The sequence below is a fragment of the Leucoraja erinacea genome, chromosome 30, assembly GCF_028641065.1.
Source record: "Leucoraja erinacea ecotype New England chromosome 30, Leri_hhj_1, whole genome shotgun sequence".
Taxonomy (NCBI): domain Eukaryota; kingdom Metazoa; phylum Chordata; class Chondrichthyes; order Rajiformes; family Rajidae; genus Leucoraja; species Leucoraja erinaceus.
Window position 1 is genome coordinate 18,636,868 of NC_073406.1, and position 20,655 is coordinate 18,657,522.

Below are 20,655 nucleotides of genomic sequence, written 5' to 3' on the forward strand. Positions count from 1 at the left end.
ATTCTGGATGATCAGCCATGATCATATTGAATGGCGGTGCTGGCTTGAAGGGCCGAATGGCCCACTCATGCACCTATTTTCTATGTTTCTATGTCATCCAAAAACCCATAGTTACTCGGGTTGTCAAGTAAAAACCAGTCTTGTAAAAATCTTAATTGATTCTCCATTGTTCTTCAGGGACGGGAGCCTGAACCTGACCTATGTCTGGCTCCAAACCCACCACGATGGTCATTCTCTGCCCTCTGAGATGGATGAGCAAGACACTGTGGTCAATGGAGTGTAACCAGCAGGAGCAATAAATGTTGCCTTTACACCATAACCTTCCCATTAAGTCTGACAAAATCTCTGATTAAATGATGCATATTTCTCAGTGTGTTAAGAGGCACGCTGTCAAAGTGCTGACAGTGATTTTCAAGTGAAGTTCTCAAAAGGATTCGCAAGGATTATGAGATTAACCTTCCGGGCATCTTCCACTCCAGAGAGAAGTGGGCAATGAATTTCTAAATGTGTAGGAAGGATCTGCAGATGCTGGTTTACACCAAAGATAGACACAAAAAGCTGGAGTAACTCAGCGGGACAAGCAGCATCTCTGGAGAGAAGGGATGGGTGACGTTTCAGGTTGGAAGAAGGGTCTCGACCTGAAACGTCACCCATTTCTTCTCTCCAGATATGCTGCCTGTCCCGCCGAGTTACTCCAGCATTTTGGGTCTACAATGGTTTTCTAAAGCACTCCTCACATTCCCAGAGTGGGCTGAATCGTCTCCCCAGAAGCCTAAACATCAAAACTTTTGGGAAAAAAGTTCTCGGCGTGGGGGAGGGGGAAGGGGGAGGGGGCGCTGGGATACATTGTAACCTTGCGCCCTTTATGTAGCAACTCTTTGCATACCTTAGGTATGCAAAACAAAGAATTTCACTGTGACTTGTCACCTGTGACAATAAAGTAGTCATCATTCATTCATTCATTCATTCACTCATTCATACATTCAATCATTCATTCACACATTCATTCATTCATTCGTTCAAGAGAAATGAAACAAAATAAATAAAAGCTTAAAACAAAAATGTAAACAACAAACACTGCTTAATGTTCCACAACTTTCCTGCATCTCGGGGAGAGGTCAATAAAGATCTAGTATTCAGTGGATTATCCTCCACCCTCGCTTCCCCAATAAGATTCACAATCATCAGTGTGTACCTCCATCAACCTGACAACACGTTCAACAGAGGACAATCACTTAAACTTTAAGTTCTGAAAAAACATAAAAGGCAAAATAATTCCCATTTAAAATGTAAACATTAAACATGTTTCTTTCCACTGGTGAGCGATAGCGTGGAGTGATACACTGATGTCCTAGTGTCTTCAAGTGATAGGTGGATACAGGTGAGGGGAGGGTTTGACCGGTAAATGGGTGGAGTAAGTGACAAAGGTGACAGGGTCAAGTGCGGGCAGAATCGAATCGTTGAACTTGGCGTCATGTTCGGCACAGACATTGTGGGCTGAAGGGCCTGTTCCCGTGCTGTATAGTTCCACGGTCTATGATAGCAACCTTCTGGTGAATGTCAGTACCAAATGAGGCTATATGTTTCTGCATTATTTGTATATGTTTGAAACCCGAAAGGTGGGGAATGTAACAATACATTCACCTGCACCTTCTCTTTCCTTGCATTCTGCATTCTAGTTTAGCCAAGGTCATTGTGAAGGAGCTGATATGTGGTATAATCGGTAATGCTACATAGCTCTGAAAATAACAGCAATATTAAGAGAGTTATTTTGGGGAAGGATTCTGGTGTCCACCACAGCACCTGGTAGGCACGACACTTCTCGTTACATGTAGGCTACCACTGATTTGCTTTGAAATTAAATAATCGTGCAACACATGCCGTGAAAGGTAGCGACCTCCGACATGGGATGCAGCTCTGGGAATTAGCACTGTTTGCTCAGTAGTGGATGGGGGGGGGGGGGGGGGGGGGGGGGGGGGGGGGGGGGGGGGGAGGTTTTCTTGTGGATTCTCTCGGTAATTGGCCGAGCTCCCGGTGACTCCGTCGCCAATCGCGGCAATTCCCGACCTCTTGAGGTGACGTCGGGATGAGAGGAATTCAGAACCCCGTCCGTGATCTGGAGGATCCAGAACTGGCACCAGTCACCTCCAATAACAACCCCCACCCCCCCCCCCCCCCCCTCGTGTGGCGGGCGGTCAGGCGGTGGCCGCGGTGTTTCACTGCATCCGGCGTGGCAGTAGCGGCACAGTGCGGTCACGCTCCCCTCACCCTCGGCACGTGGCTTGTTGCTGATGTGGATGCTGATGATATCTAAGAGTAACTTGCACCAGAGACAGCCTCCTTACCAAAGTACCCTGGCAGAGGCTGGTTGCTTTAAGGTGTGTGTGTGTGTGTGTGTGTGTGTGTGTGTGTGTGTGTGTGTGTGTGTGTGTGTGTGTGTGTGTGTGTGTGTGTGTGTGTGTGTGTGTGTGTGTGTGTGTGAGTGTGTGTGTGTGTGTGTGTGTGTGTGTGTGTGTGAGTGAGTGAGTGTGTGTGTGTGTGTGTGTGAGTGTGTGTGTGTGTGAGAGTGTGTGTGCGTGAGTGTGAGTGTGTGTGTGTATGTGTGAGTACATATGTTTTGTGTGTGTGTATGTGCGTTTGTATGTGCACGGGTTTGTGTGCTTGTAAGTGAATGTGTGAGTGGACATGTGATTGTGAGAGTGTGTATGTGTGTGTGTGAGTGTGTCTGCATGTATATGCGTGTGTATGTGCATTAGTGTATGTAGTGTGTATCTGTGCTTGTGCATGTGGCTGTGTATCTGCATGTGAATGAGTGTGTGTATGTGCATGTTAATGTGTGTGTATGTGAATATGTGTATGTGTGCGTGAATGTGTGTGCGTGCCTGTGTACGTATGTGTGCATGTACATGCGCACGTGTGTGTGTGTGTATGTGTGTTGATACTGAGGTAATGGCTGGTTGTCATCTCCAGCGTTAGAGGCTGGTGGAAGAGACTGAGAGAGTGGGCGAGGAGGGAGGGGGGAAGTTGAGCAGTTCCAGTACGGCCACTCCCACACTGCTGCGCCGGGTGAACATGCAGGAAGCTGCCACCCACTTGTTGGTGCGAGGGTTGTACTTCTCGATAGAGTTAAGGCTGGAGCTCCCGTCGTTCCCGCCGACCGCGTAGAGCCACCCGTCCATCGCCACCAGGTCATGCGTGCTCCTGAGGACGGCAGAGGTTGTCATAAACGTTACACGCGTGACATCATTCACAACATGCATGCAGTACCATGAGCACCGTAAATGAACTGGACACGCCTTTAGCTACGGCACAGCGACGCAGCTGGTAGAGCCGCTGCCTCACAGCACCATAGACCAGGGTTCGATTCTGAACTCGGCTGCTGTCTGTGTGGAGTTAGCACGTTCTCCCTGTGACCGCAAGGGTTTCCTCCGGCTGCTCCCGTTATCTCCCACATTCCAAAGACGAACGGGTTTGTAGGTTAATTGGCCTCTGTAAAATGCCCCTGGTGTGTAGGGAGTGGATGGGAAAGTGGGATAGCATGGAACTAGTGTGAACGGGAGATCGATGGTCGGCGTGGACTCAGTGGACCAAAGGGTCTGTTTCTATGCTGTATCTCTAAACTGAATGAATATTTGAGTCTCAACTCGACGAGTCTCTATGCTCTTAGTCGCACTACATTAAAGTATAGGCTCATAAAGAACAGAAACAGGCCCTTCGGCCCACCGAGGCCATGCCGGCCATCGGACACCCATTTACACCACTCCTACACCCATTTATCCCACTTATTCACTTCACAGTTCCCACTCTCCAAGATTCTACTGATCACCCAGACACCAGGCCTTATGCCCCTGTCCCACTTAGGAAACCTGAACAGAAACCACTGGAGACTTTGCGCCCCACCCAAGGTTTCCGTGCAGTTCCCGGAGGTTTTTGTCAGTCTCCTTACCCGCTTCCACTACCTGCAACCTCCGGCAACCACCTGCAACCTCCAAGAACCGCACGGAAACCTTGGGTGGGGACGCAAAGTCTCCAGAGGTTTCCGTTCAGGTTTCCTAAGTGGGACGGGGGCGTAAGTCGCTAATTAACCAACTGACCGTAGATAGACAAAAGTGCTGGAGAAACTCAGCGGGTGCAGCAGCATCTATGGAGCGAAGGAAATAGGCAACGTTTCGTCCCGAAACGTCACCCATTTCCTTCGCTCCATAGATGCTGCTGCACCCGCTAAGTTTCTCCAGCATTTTTGTGTACCTTCCAGTTAGATGTGGCCCTTGTGGCTAAAGGGATCAGGGGGTATGGAGAGAAGGCAGGTACGGGATACTGAATTGGATGATCAGCCATGATCATATTGAATGGTGGTGCGGGCTCGAAGGGCCGAATGGCCTCCTCCTGCACCTATTTTCTATGTTTCTAATCATTAATTGGGCTTTATCTTGCACTAAACTAAAAGCCTGTTCCTGTGCTAAATGATTCTGTGTGCGTTGTATTAATCTTATCCATGCTCCACATGGTTTTATAAACCTCTATAAGCTCTCTCCTCCCCACCCTCCATCACCCCAGGGGTAAACAGCCCCAGCCTCTATCCAGTGCCTCCTTATAACTCAAGCCCTCCAGTCCTAGTTACATCCTGGTGACCGACACTATAAAAAGCAGCACAACTTTTGGTTTGGTTTGGTTTGGAGAGATATAGGCTAAACGCTGGCAGGTGGGACTAGTGTAGCTGGGACATGTTGGCCAGTGTGGCCAAGTTGAGCCAAAGGGCCTGTTTCCACGCTGTATCACTCTATGATTCCATGACTCCATGACTTATACCTTTCCATATTTTCGCATCCATCCAAGCCGTCCAAAGTCACCTGCTTTGCTCACTCTGCCTGCTGCCGCTGTTTCTCACACTGTGGCTGAGACAGTGCGTAAGCCAACACTCGGTCCACGCGGGCACAGACACTGTTACGTCTACAGGCAGAGAGCGAGGGATGGAAGGAGCCCAGAGGGAGCGACTCCCAGCCACAAAGCTGCCACCACTCATTCATCCCAGTGAAGATACCGCCAGGAATGTAAGGTCCGCCGTCAGCTGTTCCCACACAGTGGTTGCACGGTGCCAAGCTTCTATCTGGAATCTCGCAAACAGTTACTCACTCCCAGTTTTGCTAAATATTTTATCTTTGGTTTATATCATCGATTCGATATGATAGTAAAACGATCATCTCCTGACACAAGGAACTGCAGATGCGAATTGACAAACAAAAAAGACACAAAAGTGCTGGAGTAACTTAGGGCGGCATGGTGGCACAGTGGTACAATTGCTGCCTTACAGTGCCAGGGACCCTGCCTCAATCCTGACTAAGCATGCGGAGTTTGCACGTACTCCCTGTGACTACGTGGGTTTTCTCCGGGTGCTCTGGTTTCCTCCCACATTCCAAAGTCGTGCGGGTTTGTGGGTTAAATTGGCTTCTCTAAGTTGTTCCTAGTGTGTAGGATATCGCTAGTGTACGGGGTGATCGCTGGTCAGTGTGGACACGATGGGCCGAAGAGCCTGTTTTCACACCATAACTCCAAACTACACTAAACTAAACTCAGCAGGTCAGGCAGCATCTCTGGAGAACATGGATGTTGGTGACGTTTCGGGACTAAAGGAGACCTGAAACCGTCACTTATCCACCTTCTCCAGAGATGTCGCCTGACCCGCTGGGTTACAGTACTCCTGCACTTGGCGTCCTTCAACACTGTCTACTGATCTTTTTAATGACATCACATACAACGGGTATCCGTGTCACGTGGGTTTCTTTAGCTAATTGCTGATATAATTTTATCAACATATTATTGGTGTCCATCTGCACAAGTAGGGTGATATTTTCATTGTACTAACACCTCACTGTATATGTGTGTGTAACAAAGTCGACTTGACTTATTGTCATGTGTGCGCCGAGATACAGTGGAAATCAGTGCGTGTTATCCACACAGATCATATCACACACGCGTGCAATCATACGTGGAGTGCAAAGGAGAAAATAAACAGAGTGCATAATATTTTAATCCAGTCTGCAAGGGAAAGTAATGGTGGAGAATAATAAACCTGTATGTTGTGGTCGGAAACTTCTAATCTATTCAATCGTGCCCTCTGCAAGTCTCAACGAAAGATCTTGCCATGTGGGCTTTCTTTGGAAGTTGTTTGTGTAATTTTATCCTTGACGCCTTTAAAACCGCTTTCCCTCAGTATCTCTGGATCTTTGCTGAACCCTTATCTCTTTCGATTGAGAGGTAGATTCCCAGTTGCTGCCTTCAAAAACAGTGCAGTCATCCACGTAGATCATTGCGATAGTGCTTCGTGGAACGGCAAAGATTGAACTGTAGATGAGTTGAAGGATATGATAAGGATCGATGACCTTGCTTGTAAATACCCCTTATTCTCCTGACAGACACAAAGGGATGAGTGGGTTAACATATAATGAGCGTTTGACGGTACTGGGCCTGTACTCGCTGGAGTTTAGAAGGATGGGGGGGAGGCCTCATTGAAACTTAACGAATATTGAAAGGCCTGGATAGAATTGATGTGGAGATGATGTTTCCTCTCGTGGGAGAATCTAGGACCAGAGGGCACAGCCTCAGAGTAAAAGGACGTACCTTTAGAAAGGAGATGAGGAGGAATTTCTTTAGTCAGAGGGTGGTGAAACTGTGGAATTCATTGCCACAGACGGCTGTGGAGGCCAAGTCAATGGATGTTTTTAAGACGCAGATTGACAGATTCTTCATTAGTACGGGTGACGGGGGTTATGGGGAGAAGGCAGTAGAATGGGGTTGAGAGGGAAAGATAGATCAGCCGTGATTGAATGGCAGAGCAGACTCGATGGGCTGAATGGCCTAATTCTGTTGCGATATCTTATGAACTTAATAACAAAGTGCTGGAGTAACTCAGTGGGTCAGGTGACGTTTCGGGTCAGGGCACGTCTGACTGCGCCTCCATCTGAAGAAGGGTCTCGACCTGAAACATCACCTATTCCTTTCTCTCCAGAGATGCTGCCTGACCCGCTGAGTTACTCCAGCACTTTGTGTCTATCATTGGTATAAACCAGCATCTGCAGTTCTTTGTTTCGGCCTCTTGTTCAAAACATGGGCACTTTGGCAGTATACCTACGACAGTGGCATCTAAAGCTGAGCGAAGGCAAAACAGTGTCAGCAGCATTCCATCTAAACAACAAGGAAGCTTAGCGAGAGCGAGCTGTCCGTTAACAACAGGCGCTTGGACTTCCAACAAACACCCACTTACCTGGGTGTAAAGCTGGACAGGTCGCTTACATTTCGTCAACACCTGGCTGGTCTCCGCGACAAGGTCATGGCACGTAGCGGCCTCATCCGATGCCTGGCAGGAACAAGTTGGGGAGCCAGTCCATCAACTCTTCGCACCTCTGTCTTAGCTCTTGTGTATGCCCCAGCTGAGTACTGCGCACCAGTATGGAGCAGTAGTAGATATACCTGTACTAGCCTGGTAGACACGAGCCTGAACAGCACCTTGTGAACCATCACTGGGTACCTTCAACCTACTCCAGTCGAGCAGCTCCCTATACTTACAGGCATTCCGCCTGCAGGGATCCGAAGGCAAGCAACAACTCTGGCACTATCTCATTGTGCCATGGACCCAGATCACCTCCTCCATCAGGCTATCAGCAGAGAGCAGAGGCCACCCCGACTGAAGCCCCGTCACCCCTTTGCTCCACATGGAAAATAACTCCTAGCATCCATCCAGCCAACTGAGCCAAAAGCACACTGGATAGCCACCAAGTGGTCACAGGAGTGGAAGGCAACCTCATCTCCATTACACAGCTACATCTCTTCACCAGATAAAAGCTGTCCAGGGTCTGACCTCCCCAGAGGAGCATGGGTGAAGCTCAACAGACTTTGTACTGGAGTTGGGCGTTTCAATGCCAGCGTGTGGAGATGGGGGCTCCCTCCGCCAGAGCCCAGCCTGTGAATGTGGAGCAGAACAACCAGACAGCCAACCATGTCATCTCTGGGTGCCCGCTCTACCACCCACCAAATGGAGCTCAGGGCCTGGCAGACATTGACACCAACAGAGACAACAACCGGCTTAAGATCTAACTATTCCTTTGGTTTATGTTTCATTCGCAAGAAGAAGAGGAAGATTAATTTGTTTGAGAATGGTTGTAAAACTGTAATTTAAGGCAATATGAGAAACTAAACTGAGTAAGGAAGGCAAAGTGCCTTATCTAAGTGGCCAGGCTGGTTACCCAGACCACAGCTACTCTGCTGAGCTCTCCATTTCTCAATGTACCCCCCATATTATCGGGGTGCATCGCAGCTTGGTTTGGGAGCAGCTACACCCAGGACCGCAAGAAATTGCAGCGAATTGCGGACGCAGCCCGCAAACCAACCTCCCTTCCATTGACTCCATTTACACCTCACGCTGCCTCAACAAGGTCAGCAACATAATCAAGGACGAGTCGCACCCTGGCCACCCTCTCCTCCCCTCTCCCATTGGGCAAAAGGTACAGAAGTGTGAAAACGCACCTCCCCCCAGATTCAGGGACAGTTTCGCCCCAGCTGTTACCAGGCAACTGAACCATCTTACCACGACTAGAGATAATTGCTAAACTACTAACTACCTCATTGGTGAAACATCGCACTATCTTTTATTGGACTTTATTGGCTTCACCTTGCACTAAATGTCATTCCCTTATCAGTGCTGCATTCGACACTGTTGATCACTCAATACTTTTGGACAGGTTGGAAAAATGGGTGGGGCTCTCAGGCACAGTCTTAAGTTGGTTCAGGTCATATTTACAAGATAGGAACTATTTTGTTTCCATTGGTGACTTTGTATCAGAACCAACCAACGTGACGTGTGGAGTCCCGCAAGGTTCGATCTTAGGGCCCTCTTTATTCAACATCTACATGCTCCCACTAGGGCAAATCATGCGAAATAATAATATTGACAACCACTTCTATGCCGATGACACTCAAATCTATCTAGCGCTATCACCAAATGACTATCGCCCCATAGATCTGCTGTGCCAGTGCATTGAGCAAGTCAAAGACTGATGTGCCAAAATTGTCTCCAACTAAATAAGGACAAAACGGAGATAATTGTTTTTGGTGCTAAAAAAGAAAGGCTTAGAGTAACCCAACACCTACACTCTCTGACCCTGAAAACGTCAAACAAATCCAGAAATCTTGGGATCATTATGGATTCAGATTTAAATTTCGACAGTCACATCAAATCAGTAACAAAATCGGCCTACTATCACCTCAAAAACGTAGCAAGATTAAGAGGACTCGTGTCAGCTCAAGACTTAGAAAAACTTGTACATGCCTTTATTAATAGCAGGCTAGATTATTGTAACGGTCTCCTTGCAGGTCTTCCTAAAAACACTGTCAGGCAGCTACAGCTTGTTCAGAACGCTGTTGCTAGAGTTCTAACAAAGACCAAAAAATTTGAACACATTACACCAATTCTTAAATCCTTACATTGGCTCCCTGTATGTCAGAGAATTGATTTTAAAATCCTGCTGCTCACCTAGCACTACATGGTTTAGAGCTTTATCACTGACATGCTTCCACTATATAAGCCTTCTAGACCGCTAAGATCTTCTGAAAACAATCTGTTAGTGATTCAAGTAAATACAAAACATGGGAAAGCAGGATTTAGAACTGCAACAAATAGCTGGAATAAACTTCCTGAAGATTTAAGACTGGCCTCAACTTTGACCACTTTTAAAATAAGACTGAAAACTTTGAAAAACTGGGTGGAAAGCTTTCAGCTAAATCTTAACTACATTGCACTTTTAACTTTTGCACTTTTTATAATGCATTTTTAATTTTTGCTTTTCTTTTCTTTTTAGTTCATTTTATTTTCTGCTACCCAAAACGCAGCTACTTTTTGCCGCTGAGCTCCATTTAGTCGATGCACTTTGATGAATGTATGAAATGTGATAAATGGTTGCCTGCCATGTATCTATACACTGGGCTCGATGTAATCATGGGGGTCTTTTCAGACTGGTTAGCACTGGTCAGAGCTTTTCACTGTACCTCGGTACACGTGGCAATAAGCTAAACTGAACTGAACTGAACTAACTAAGTGGCCAGGATGGCTACCCAAAACGCAGCTACTCCGCTGAGCTCCATTGTTCGATGCACATGAATTGAGATCTGGGGCCTGGGTCCTGGGTCGGTGCCACGGAGGCATCAGGAGGGGACCCGGCGGCAATAGTGGAGAGGTCAGTGCGGCAGTCGATGATGGTTCCGGCCAACGGAGATGTGGAAGTAAGGAAGCTGCTGCCAGGGGAAAGAACAAAGGTGGACCCGGTGTGCTAGCTTTCTAACTTTGTAAGTGCCCTTTAAGGGCGACTATTTGCATACCTTGGTTATGCAAGCAATGAATTTCACGGTGAGCTCTTGGGGCTAACGGAATCAAGATATATGGGGAGAAGGCAGGAACGGGGCACTGATTTTGGATGATCAGCCATGATCATATTGAATGACGCTGCTGGCCGAATGGCCTACTCCTGCACCTATTTTCTATGTTTCTACTCATTCATTCATTCATACATTCATTCATTCAGCATTCAGTCATTCATTCTTTCGAGATCACGGCGAGCTATCAGCCGTCGGTCTCCAGGAGTCATGAAAATGTCTTAAGCTGGCACCTACCGCCTGATGTTCATGGGCGCCACACTCTCCCAGGTGTTGGTCTTTGGGTTGTATCTCTCCACGGAGTTAAGGCAGCTGGTGCCATCGTTGCCCCCGGCGACGTACAGCATCCCCTCCAGCACGGCCACCCCTGCGCTACTCCGCCGACTCAGCATGTTGGCGATGGTGCTCCAGGTGTTGGTCTGCAAGCGGAGGGGACAATGAACAGTGACAGACCTCTGGGGCAGCGGCCCAGCGGGTCGGGCAGCGTCGGCGGAGAAGAGGAACGGGAGCGGACCCTCTGGGTGAAGGACCATACGTCAGACCCGGAGGAAGGCGGCACAGTGGCGCAGCGGTAGAGTTGCTGCGTTACAGCGCTTGCAGCGCCGGAGACCCGGGTTCGATCCCAACTACTGGTGCTATCTGTACGGAGTTTGTACAGAACTTCTCCCCGTGACCTGCGTGGGTTTTCTCCGAGATTTTCGGTTTCCTTCCACATTCCAAAGACGTACAGGTTTATAGGCTAATTGGCTTGGAAAATGTAATTAAAATTGTCGCTGGTGTGTGTGTAGGCTAGTGTTAATGTGCGGGGATCGCTGGTCGGCGTGGAACAGCTGAAGGGCCTGTTTCCGCGCTCTATCTCTAAACTAAACTAAACCAGGCGAAATGTTTTAAAGCGCGGAGAGGGTCAGCGGTGGAGAGAACGGCAGGGAACATCGGTGCATAGGTGTAGGCAATGGCGATCCTGGGCAGAAGAGAGAAGGGGAAAAATTGAAACTGAAAGCAGCACCACAACTGTGGAGAGGGAAAAAGAGAGCATTTACCAGAAATTATGAGCAGTATTGAGTCCCAAAACATGCCCAGACTGAAGTCAGATGTTTGACTGCTGAGTAAAAAAAAGTTTTTATTTTTTCTCTCTCGGCAGATGTGGCAGCACCAGTTTCTGTTTGTTTTCTTCTTTTTCTACTTCTGTGGTTTCCCAAGTAGTTTTCAAGTAGTTGATCACTGAGGTCTGAACCCTTTTGCTGACGTGCTCTCCCTTCTCTCCACCTCCACCCTCTCTCTGTAACTTAAAATAAACCTGCTTTCTCAGCTGTCTAACAATAAAGAATAGTCCATGATGTGGAAACTCCATTCTTTCTGTCCCCGCAGATGCTGCCTGACCTGCTGAGTGTTTTCAGCATTTTCTGTTTCAAACATAAAACCGGCATCTGCAGTTCCTTGTTTATACATTTTCTGTTTTAAGTTTGAAACACTGAGTTCCTCCAGCTGTTTGTTTTCTGTTCCAGATTCTGCCATCTGCCACAGACGGTTGTGGAGGCCAAGTCATTGGGTATTTTTTAAGATGGAGATTTTTGATTAGTAAAGGGCCTGTCCCACTTGGGCGTAAATGTCACGTAAATGACGGGTAATGACGCCCAAGTGGGACAATCCCTTAAGGGTGTCAAGGGTTGCGGGGAAAAAGCAGGAGAATGGGGTTGAGAGGGAAAGATAGATCAACCATGATTGAATGGTAAACTAGACTCGATGGGCAGAATGGCCAACCTACCCATATGGTATGAACTTAGAAATATAGAAACATAGATAATAGGTGCAGGAGTACGTCATTTGGCCCTTCGAGCCAGCACCACCATTCAATATGATCATGGCTGATCATCCAGAATCAGTACCCCATTCCTCCTTTTTTCCCCATATCTCTTGATTCCATTAGCCCGAAGAGCTATATCAAACTCTCTCTTGAAAATGTATGAACTTATGCAACCTCTTTGCGTGTGAGAAAAAAGGATTGAAGAATTGCGAATTGTGAATCACCACCTAGCCATGTACTCCGGGGATGCTGAACGACCAGCTGAGTTACTCCAGCACGTTGTGCCTTTTGTTGTAAAGCTTCTGCAGTTCCCCACAGAGAGTGGGGGAGGGTATAGGGAACGAACTGCCAGAAGAATTAGTTGAGGTAGGTACAATGAGGTTGGGCCACTGTGGAGCTGTAGAGTTACTGCCTTACAGCGCGAGAGACCCAAGTTCGATCCTGACTGCGGGTGCTGTCTGTACAGAGTTTGTAGGTTCTCCCCGTGACCTGCATAGGTTTTCAATGCCAAGTTAGCAGAGTAGACTTGACCCATTTGCCTGAATTTAGGCATTAGCCCTCTAAACCTGTCATAGCCAAAGGGTGGCATGGTGGCGCAGCGGTAGAGTTGCTGCCTTTCAGTGCCAGTGATTTGGGTTGGATCATGACTCTGGGTGCAGTCTGTACAGTGTTTATACGTTATCCACGTGACCACATAAGCTTTCTCCGGGTGCTCCGGTTTACTCCCACAAGACGTGCATGTTTGTAGGTTAATCATCTCAGGAGTGTAGGTTAGAACTAGCGTACAGAGATCACTAGTCGGCAAGGACTGGGTGGGTCGAAGGGCCTATTTCCACACTGCATCTCTTAAACTAAACTGAACTAAACTAAATTATTTGTCCAAATGCTTTTTTAAAATGCTTTGTTTCCGCTTGTGTGTAAAATGTGTTTAGTTTCATTTAGTTTAGAGATACAGTGTGGAAACTGGCCCACTGAGTCCGCACTGATCACCCGTTCACACTAGTTCTATGTTATCCCACTGTCCTGTCCACTCCCTACATATCAGGGACACATTTTCACAAAACGCCAATTAAAGCCCCTGTCCCACTGTACGAGGTAATTCGAGAGTTCTCCCGAGTTTTCCCCTGATTCGAACTCGGAGAATGTCCGTAGCGGGTCCGTAGGAGTTCGTGGATGTCTCATAGCGGCTCGTAATGCTAACGGTAGGTACTTGGGACATCCAGTACCTCGTAACGTTTTTTTCATCCCTGCAAAAAATGTCCACGAGTAAAAAAAATACTTGTGATGAAACAAATTGTTACTTTTTGTACCTACCATTAGCTTTACGAACCGCGACGAGACATCCACGAACTCCTACGGACCCGCTACGGACATTCTCCGAGTTCGAATCAGGGGAAAACTCGGGAGAATTCTCTCGAATGACCTCGTACAGTGGGACAGGAGCTTTACATACAAACCTGTAAACCTTTGCGGGCGGGAGCGTGGGAGGAGAACCTGGAGTAAATCCACACGGTCACAGTGAGGATGTACAAACGCCATACAGACAGCGCCCGAGGTCAGGATCGAACCCGTGTCTCTGACACTGTGAGGAAGCAGCACTACCTGCTGTGCCACGCTTTGAATCTCCAGGAGCTGTAACTGGTCCCTATCTTACGAGGTATTACGTATAGCCGGGTGGTGCTGGACATTAGCGGCCACATTCATGCATTTAATTACCTGAGGGTCGTATTTTTCCACCGTGGCTAAGTGCGAGGAGCTGTCATATCCACCAACAGCGTAGAGGTTTCCATCTGAAAGGACAGCGCATGTAATACCTCGTAATGATGTTGCATTAAATGCACCTGGTCTGACCCTTCATACCCCCGACCCTCCCCCGCCCCCCCCCCGCCCCCACCCACCCCCCCCCCATCCACCCACCCTGTTCTATTCCACCGATATTCCACTCTCTGGCTTTCCATTTCCCTTCTCATCTCTCTCAGACAACTTTTCATCTCTAGCCTTTGTCCTATCAACCCCCTCCCCCCCACCTGTATCCACCTATCACTTACCAGGCTTTGTCCCGCTCCCCACCTCTTTTCCAGCTCCCTTCACCCCCCACGCCCCACACTACTATCAGCCTGAAGAAGGGTCACGATTTCAAACATGGTCTGTCCATTCCCTCCTCAGAAGCTGCCTGGCCACTGAGTTCCTCCAGCACTTTGTGTTTTGTTGAAGATTCTGGCATCTGCAGTTCCTTGTGTTTCCTACCTAATGTTGCAATCCTGACATAGCGCCTCCTTGTGTTCATGGCAGCAATGGACGACCAGGTTCCTGTCAGTGGGTCGAACCTCTCCGCACTGTGGATACACGGAGGCATGGGTTATCGCCAACAGTCTCATTTCTGAGTTTCGTGTTTTTTACTTTAGAGACAGAGGGCAAAAACAGGCCTTTCAGCCCAGCGAGTCCAGGCTGATCAGCAATCCTCTCACATTCACACTATCCTGCACACACTAGGGACAGTTTTACAATTTTTACCAAAGCCAAGAGGAGAGCGTACAAACTCCGTACAGACAGCATCCGTAGTCAGGATCGAACCCGGGTCTCTGGTGCCGTAAGGCAGCGACTCTACCGCTGCGCCACCGTGCCGCACATTCATCATCACTTCTCACCGAGTAGATGTGTGTTTATGTTTCAGATGATGAAGACGGAAACACAGAATCACAGGGACATGTCTCATGTACAGGCAGAAGAGATTAGTTTAACTTGGCATTGTGTTCAGTATGGATATCGCGGGCCGAAGGGCCTGTGCAGTACTGTTCTATGATCTATGATAGGCAAGGAATGGAGAGATATGGATCGCGTGCAGGCTGAGGAGATTAGTATAACTTGGCATTGTGTTCGGTACAGACATTACGGGCCGAAGGGCCTGTTTCCGTGCTGTACTGTTCTATGTTCACGGGACCTGGCACCGTGCGGTATGTTTTACCCATTTTTCTTTAATCAATTATTTACAATATTATGTACAGTAAGAGATAAATCAAAAGAAAAACACCACCATAATACGTCAAACAAACATACCAAGTAAACCACTATACAACTATATCTGCATCCTTATTAAGGATACATTACGTCCCGCGCGGTGCCCAGCGGTCCCAGAAATCCCCCAGAGCGCCCTTGGACAGCGCGTGTGAATCAGCCACTGGCAGTTAGCGCCTCCAAGTGGACAATGAAAGATCAGCGAGATAAAGCCGACACATACAAGGAAGTACCTGTTTAAACATGATGCACCATCATATCCACCCACTGCATAGAGCAAGCCGTGCAGTACCGCCACGCCAAGGCAGCTCCGTCTCGTTCCCATGGCGACCTCCGGCTGCCAGGAATTGGTGACCGGATCGTAGGACTCGACGGTGGACAGGTCGGAAGTCCCATCGTACCTGCGTAACAGAGGGCAGCAAAGGGAACCGGTTACACCTCTCGAGCGGTGTTCACTACCCTGCTACCTCGATCATTCGACCTGAAAATGTCACCCATTCCTTCTCTCCAGAGATGCTGCCTGTCCCGCTGAGTTACTCCATCCAGCATTTTGTGTCTGTCCTCGACCATTAGTCCCATGAAGACAATCTTGCCACCAACAGCCAAACCAGAGCCGACACATACATACATACATACACATACATACACATCCTACACATGATGGGTAATGGAAGCAGGAATGTTATTGCAACTTAGAGAGTCAAAGAATTATACAACATGGAAACAGGCCCCAGCTTATCCATGCCTCATCTAACCCACTGTAGATAGACACAAAATACTGGAATAACAATGGGACAGGCAGCATATCTGGAGAGAATGAATGAATTACATTTTGGGTTGTCCCTTCTTCAGCCTGAAAACCAGAATGTGCAGTTCCTTTTACATGCCTCATCGAACCTAGTCCCATTAGCCCGCATTTGGTCAATATCCATCCAAACCTTTCCTGTCCAAATGTCTTTTAAATGTTGTTTTTGTACCTGTCTCAACTACCCCTTCTGACAGCCTATTCCATACTCTCCCATACCCTCTGAGTGAAAAAGGTTACTCCTCGGGTTCCTATTAAATCCTGCCCCTCTCACCTTAAACCTGTGTCCTGTGGTTCTTGATTCCCCTCCCCTGTGCACTCACCCTGTCTGTTCCCCATGTGATTTTATACACACAGGCTCCAGGTAGAAACATAGAAACATAGAAAATAGGTGCAGGAGGAGGCCATTCAGCCCTTCGAGCCAGCACCGACATTCATTGTGATCATGGCTGATCGTCCCCAATCAATAAATAGAAGACCTTATACATGTGGTAACAAGTGTAAACAAACAGCAGAAAAAACTCAGTCTATTTATTCAGCTCCAACTGAAGAGAAACATGAGGGACACAATAGACTGCAGATGCTGCAATCTTCAGCTAAAAACAAAGTGATGGGGTGGGTCGGGCAATATCTGAGGATGGAAATGGATAGGGTGATCTTTTGGGTTGGAACCTTTTTTTTTAGTTTTGTTTAAAAATACATGGAAACATGACCTTTGACCCCCCTCCCACCCCCCCCCCTCTCCAATCTTCGCACATCCGCCAATCCTTTCCACTTCATATTTCATGTATTTTGTGCTTTTATGACTGTTGGCAGATCAATTTCCCACCTGGGATAAATTACGTTATTTCATATTGTATCGTCTACATGGATGTTAGTAAGGCTTTTGCTAACGTCCCTGATAGTAGGCTGATCCAGAAGATTACGATGCACAGGATCTATGATGACTTGTTCGTATGAGTTCGGAACCAGCTTATTCATAAATGACAGTGGAGGAAGTAAGATGTTTAAGAAAAAATTGCAGATGCTGGAAAAATCGAAGGCAGACAAAAATGCTGGAGAAACTCAGCGGGTGAGGCAACATCTATGGAGCGAAGGAATAGGTGACGTTTCGGGGCGAGACCCTTCTTCAGACTGATGTTCAGGCTGGAGGTCTGTGACCAGTGGAGTTCCGCAGGAATCTGTGCTGGGACATCTGCTGTTTGTGATATATATAGACGACCAGGAACTCCCCTCTCCATCCTTGCAATGATGCCAACTACTGCCACCTAGTGTACAGGATCATGAGGGGAATAAATAGGGTGTGAATGCCCAGTCTTTCACCCAGGGTCAGGGAATCAAGAACCGGGCAACATAGGTTTAACGTGTGAGGGGGAAAGATTTAATATGAACCTATGGGGCAACTTTTACACACAGAGGGTGGTCGGTATATGGAATGAGCTGCCACAGGAGTTGGTTGAGGTCGGTGCTAAAATAGCATTTGAAAGACATTTGGGCATATTCATGGAGAGGAAAGGTTTAGAGGGATATGGGCAAAATGTGGGCAGGTCAAACTAGTGTAGATGGAGCACCTTGGTCAGCGCGGGCAAGATGGGCCTGTTTCCATGCTGCATGATTCTATGACTGCCACTCCATTAAGTATTATGTTTTCCCCAACTGATACAACCCATTCAGCCGCTCAAGTCTGCTCTACCGCTCATTGTGATCATCGCTGATCTGACTGGAATATCGGCCCACTTAATTATATTGCAGCAACTTCACCCTTGCCACTCACGGACATTTCCACTTCTGCCTTAAAAGGATTAAAACATTCTACATCATCCACACTTTGAGCGAGAGTTCAAAACCCCTCACCATTACTGAATGACGAAAATAATATTGTCTCAATTGTCTCCGACTTGTCTTTTTCACAGTGAATGGTCGGGCCCTGGGAGTGTGTGGTCGAGTGATCCAGGAGTACACTAGTACCCAATACCCTGAAGGGGGCGTTACAGGTCCATAGGGTGTTGAAGAAAGGTTTTGGTACATTGGCCTTCACTAGGCAGTGAATTGCGATGGGACATGTAGGTTTAGTTTAGTTTATTACTGTCATGTGTACCGAGGTACAGTGAAAAGCTTTTTTGTCACGTGCTATCCAGTCAGCGAGAAGACAGTACGTGAGGGAGTGCAGCGTAGGTTTACAAGGTTAATTCCCGGGATGGCGGGACTGTCATATGCTGAGAGAATGGAGCGGCTGGGCTTATACACTCTGGAGTTTAGAAGGATGAGAGGGCATCTTATTGAAACATATAAGATTGTTCAGGGTTTGGACACGCTAGAGGCAGGAAACATGTTCCTGGTGTTGGGGGAGTCCAGAACCAGGGTTTAAGAATAAGGGGTGAGCCATTTAGAACGGAGACAAGGAAACACTTTTTCTCACATAGTGTTGTGAGTCTGTGGAATTCTCTGCCTCAGAGGGCGGTGGAAGCTTCTCTGGATACTTTCAAGAGAGAGCTAGATAGGGCTTAAAGATAGCGGAGTCATGGGGATATCGGGAGAAGGCAGGAAGGGGGTACTGATTGGGGATGATCAGCCATGATCACATTGAATGGTGGTGCTGGCTCGAAGGGCCGAATGACCTACTCCTGCACTTATTGTCTATTGTCTAATCAAGAGCACTTAGGCTTCTATGTGGAGATGGTTTATCAGGAACACCCTGTTATCAGACTACTGAACAGTACTTCCAGAATCTAGGATGTAGTCCCAACCTTCCAGCCTTTCTCATTGTGTCCCTTGTTAACAATAATAATCCAATACCAATACCAATGTCCTGATCTATTACTGGTTCCTTCCGGCAGCAATGGATGGAAGGGAGAATTAAAGATATTTTTTAATACATATTCATCTTTCAGGGTCCGGGCATTACTGGGCAGTCCATTGCTCATCCCCCTTGAGGAGCTGGTTAAGTGAACATAGGACGATGTCTCAGTGGTTGCTTACCCCCCCACTGCGTAGAGTCCGTTCCCAATCGCTGCCACGCCAACCCGCGCTCGCCTCGTGGACATGGAGGCCACCATGTGCCATCGGTCCGTCCTCGTGTCATAGGCTTCGCAGTCTCCATGGATGGCAAACAGGCTGCCACCACCTGCAAACACAGAGATCCCTCGTACTGTTAGCCATCTCCCCACTGCACACAGTATCAGACCATCCTCCACCGACACAGACCCTGCCCATTGCCGTCATATAGGTATAGAGTCACACAGCACCGAAAATAGCCCTGACGCCTAACCTGCCCGTACTGACCAAGGTGTCTGAGCTAGTCCCATTTGCCTACTTTTGGCCCATGTTCCACTCAACCTTTCCTTTCCATGAACCTGCCAAATGTATTTTAAATGTTATAATTAGTATTGTTATTGGATTATTCGTGTTGTAAGTTCTGAGTTACAAAGTAATTCTTTGTTTGCAAGCCATGTAGTCGAATCAGACGATACTGTACATGAGTATATTCAAACTATAAAAAAGTATAACAGGTAGTGTAAGGCGAAAAAGTGCAGAGTACAGAATATAATGTTACAGCTTTATAGCGTTATAGTTGGAGAAAGTTCATATTATGTTAAAGTGCGAGGGCTACTATGAGCTAGGTTGTATGGGAAGGCACATACCACCTGATTCATGGACAGTTTCTAACCTGCTGCTATCAGACCACCGAACAATCCTCCCAACAGAGTCACACAGCACGGAAAGTGGCTCTACTGCCCAATCCCTATCAGACCACCAAACAGTCCTCCCATAACTGAGGATGTGGTCCCAACCCTCCGACCTACCTCATTGTAGCCCTTGCACTTTTTTTTGTTGACAAGAATAATTGTCCTAGTATTGTTTCGTTCCAGCAGCAGTGATGGGTGTAAGGGAGAATGAAAGATTTTTGTTTTGCATATTCATCTTTCAGGATCCGGGCATGACTGAGAAGTCTACTCTGTCTATTGCCCATCCCTCGAGAAGCTGGTTAACACACACGCTCTTGAGCCACCACAGTCCTTCGTGCAGTTGTTATGAGTCAACTGAGTGGACTGCTGTGCTAATTCAGAGGTCAGTTGGAGTCAACACCATTGTTGGGTCTGAAAGCACATATAGGCTGGGCCGAGTAAGGACAGCAGGTTCCTCTATGGACAGACGTAATGGTCGGCACAGAGCAGTTGGGCCAAAGGGTCTGTTTTCATGTTATATTCATCTATCACTCTGTGGGGTTTGGGACAATCCCGGTAGTAAAGAAAGCAAACTCAATGCTGGCAATTATTTCAAGAGGGCTTGTATACAAAAACAGGGATGTAATGCTGGAGGGCCTGTTCCTGTGTTGTAATTTCAAGCACTAGTAAGGCCGCATTTGGAATATTGTGAGCAATTTTGGGCACCATATCTGAGGATGGATGTGCTGGCTCTGGAGAGGGTCCAGAGGAGGTTTACAAAAATGATCCCAGGAATGAGTAGGTTAACCTGTGATGAGCGTTTGTCGGCACTGGGCCTGTTTCATGGTCGGAGGGTGGTGAATCTGTGTGATTCTTTGCCACGGAAGGCTGTGGAGGCCAAGTCAGTGGATATTTTTAAGGCAGAGATAGATAGATCTTTGATT

General features: G+C 47.6%; 1 protein-coding gene across 3 annotated transcripts in view; it reads right to left on the reverse strand.

Moving 5' to 3' along the window:
- Positions 1–1,970: 1,970 nt before the first annotated feature.
- Positions 1,971–20,655, reverse strand: part of klhl17 (kelch-like family member 17) — a 59,530-nt gene continuing 40,845 nt past the window's right edge. For 2 of the 3 annotated variants that reach the window (XM_055659594.1, XM_055659595.1), the window contains exons 7-12: positions 19,026–19,170; positions 15,475–15,642; positions 14,474–14,562; positions 13,943–14,016; positions 10,660–10,841; positions 1,971–3,201 (exon numbers count right to left, since the gene is read on the reverse strand). In XM_055659594.1, the coding sequence (XP_055515569.1) occupies positions 2,973–3,201; positions 10,660–10,841; positions 13,943–14,016; positions 14,474–14,562; positions 15,475–15,642; positions 19,026–19,170 (887 nt within the window). In that variant the 3' untranslated portion in view covers positions 1,971–2,972. Of the gene's footprint in view, positions 3,202–10,009; positions 10,842–13,942; positions 14,017–14,473; positions 14,563–15,474; positions 15,643–19,025; positions 19,171–20,655 lie in introns of those variants that run through there. The other variant, XM_055659596.1, reaches the window with a different exon arrangement.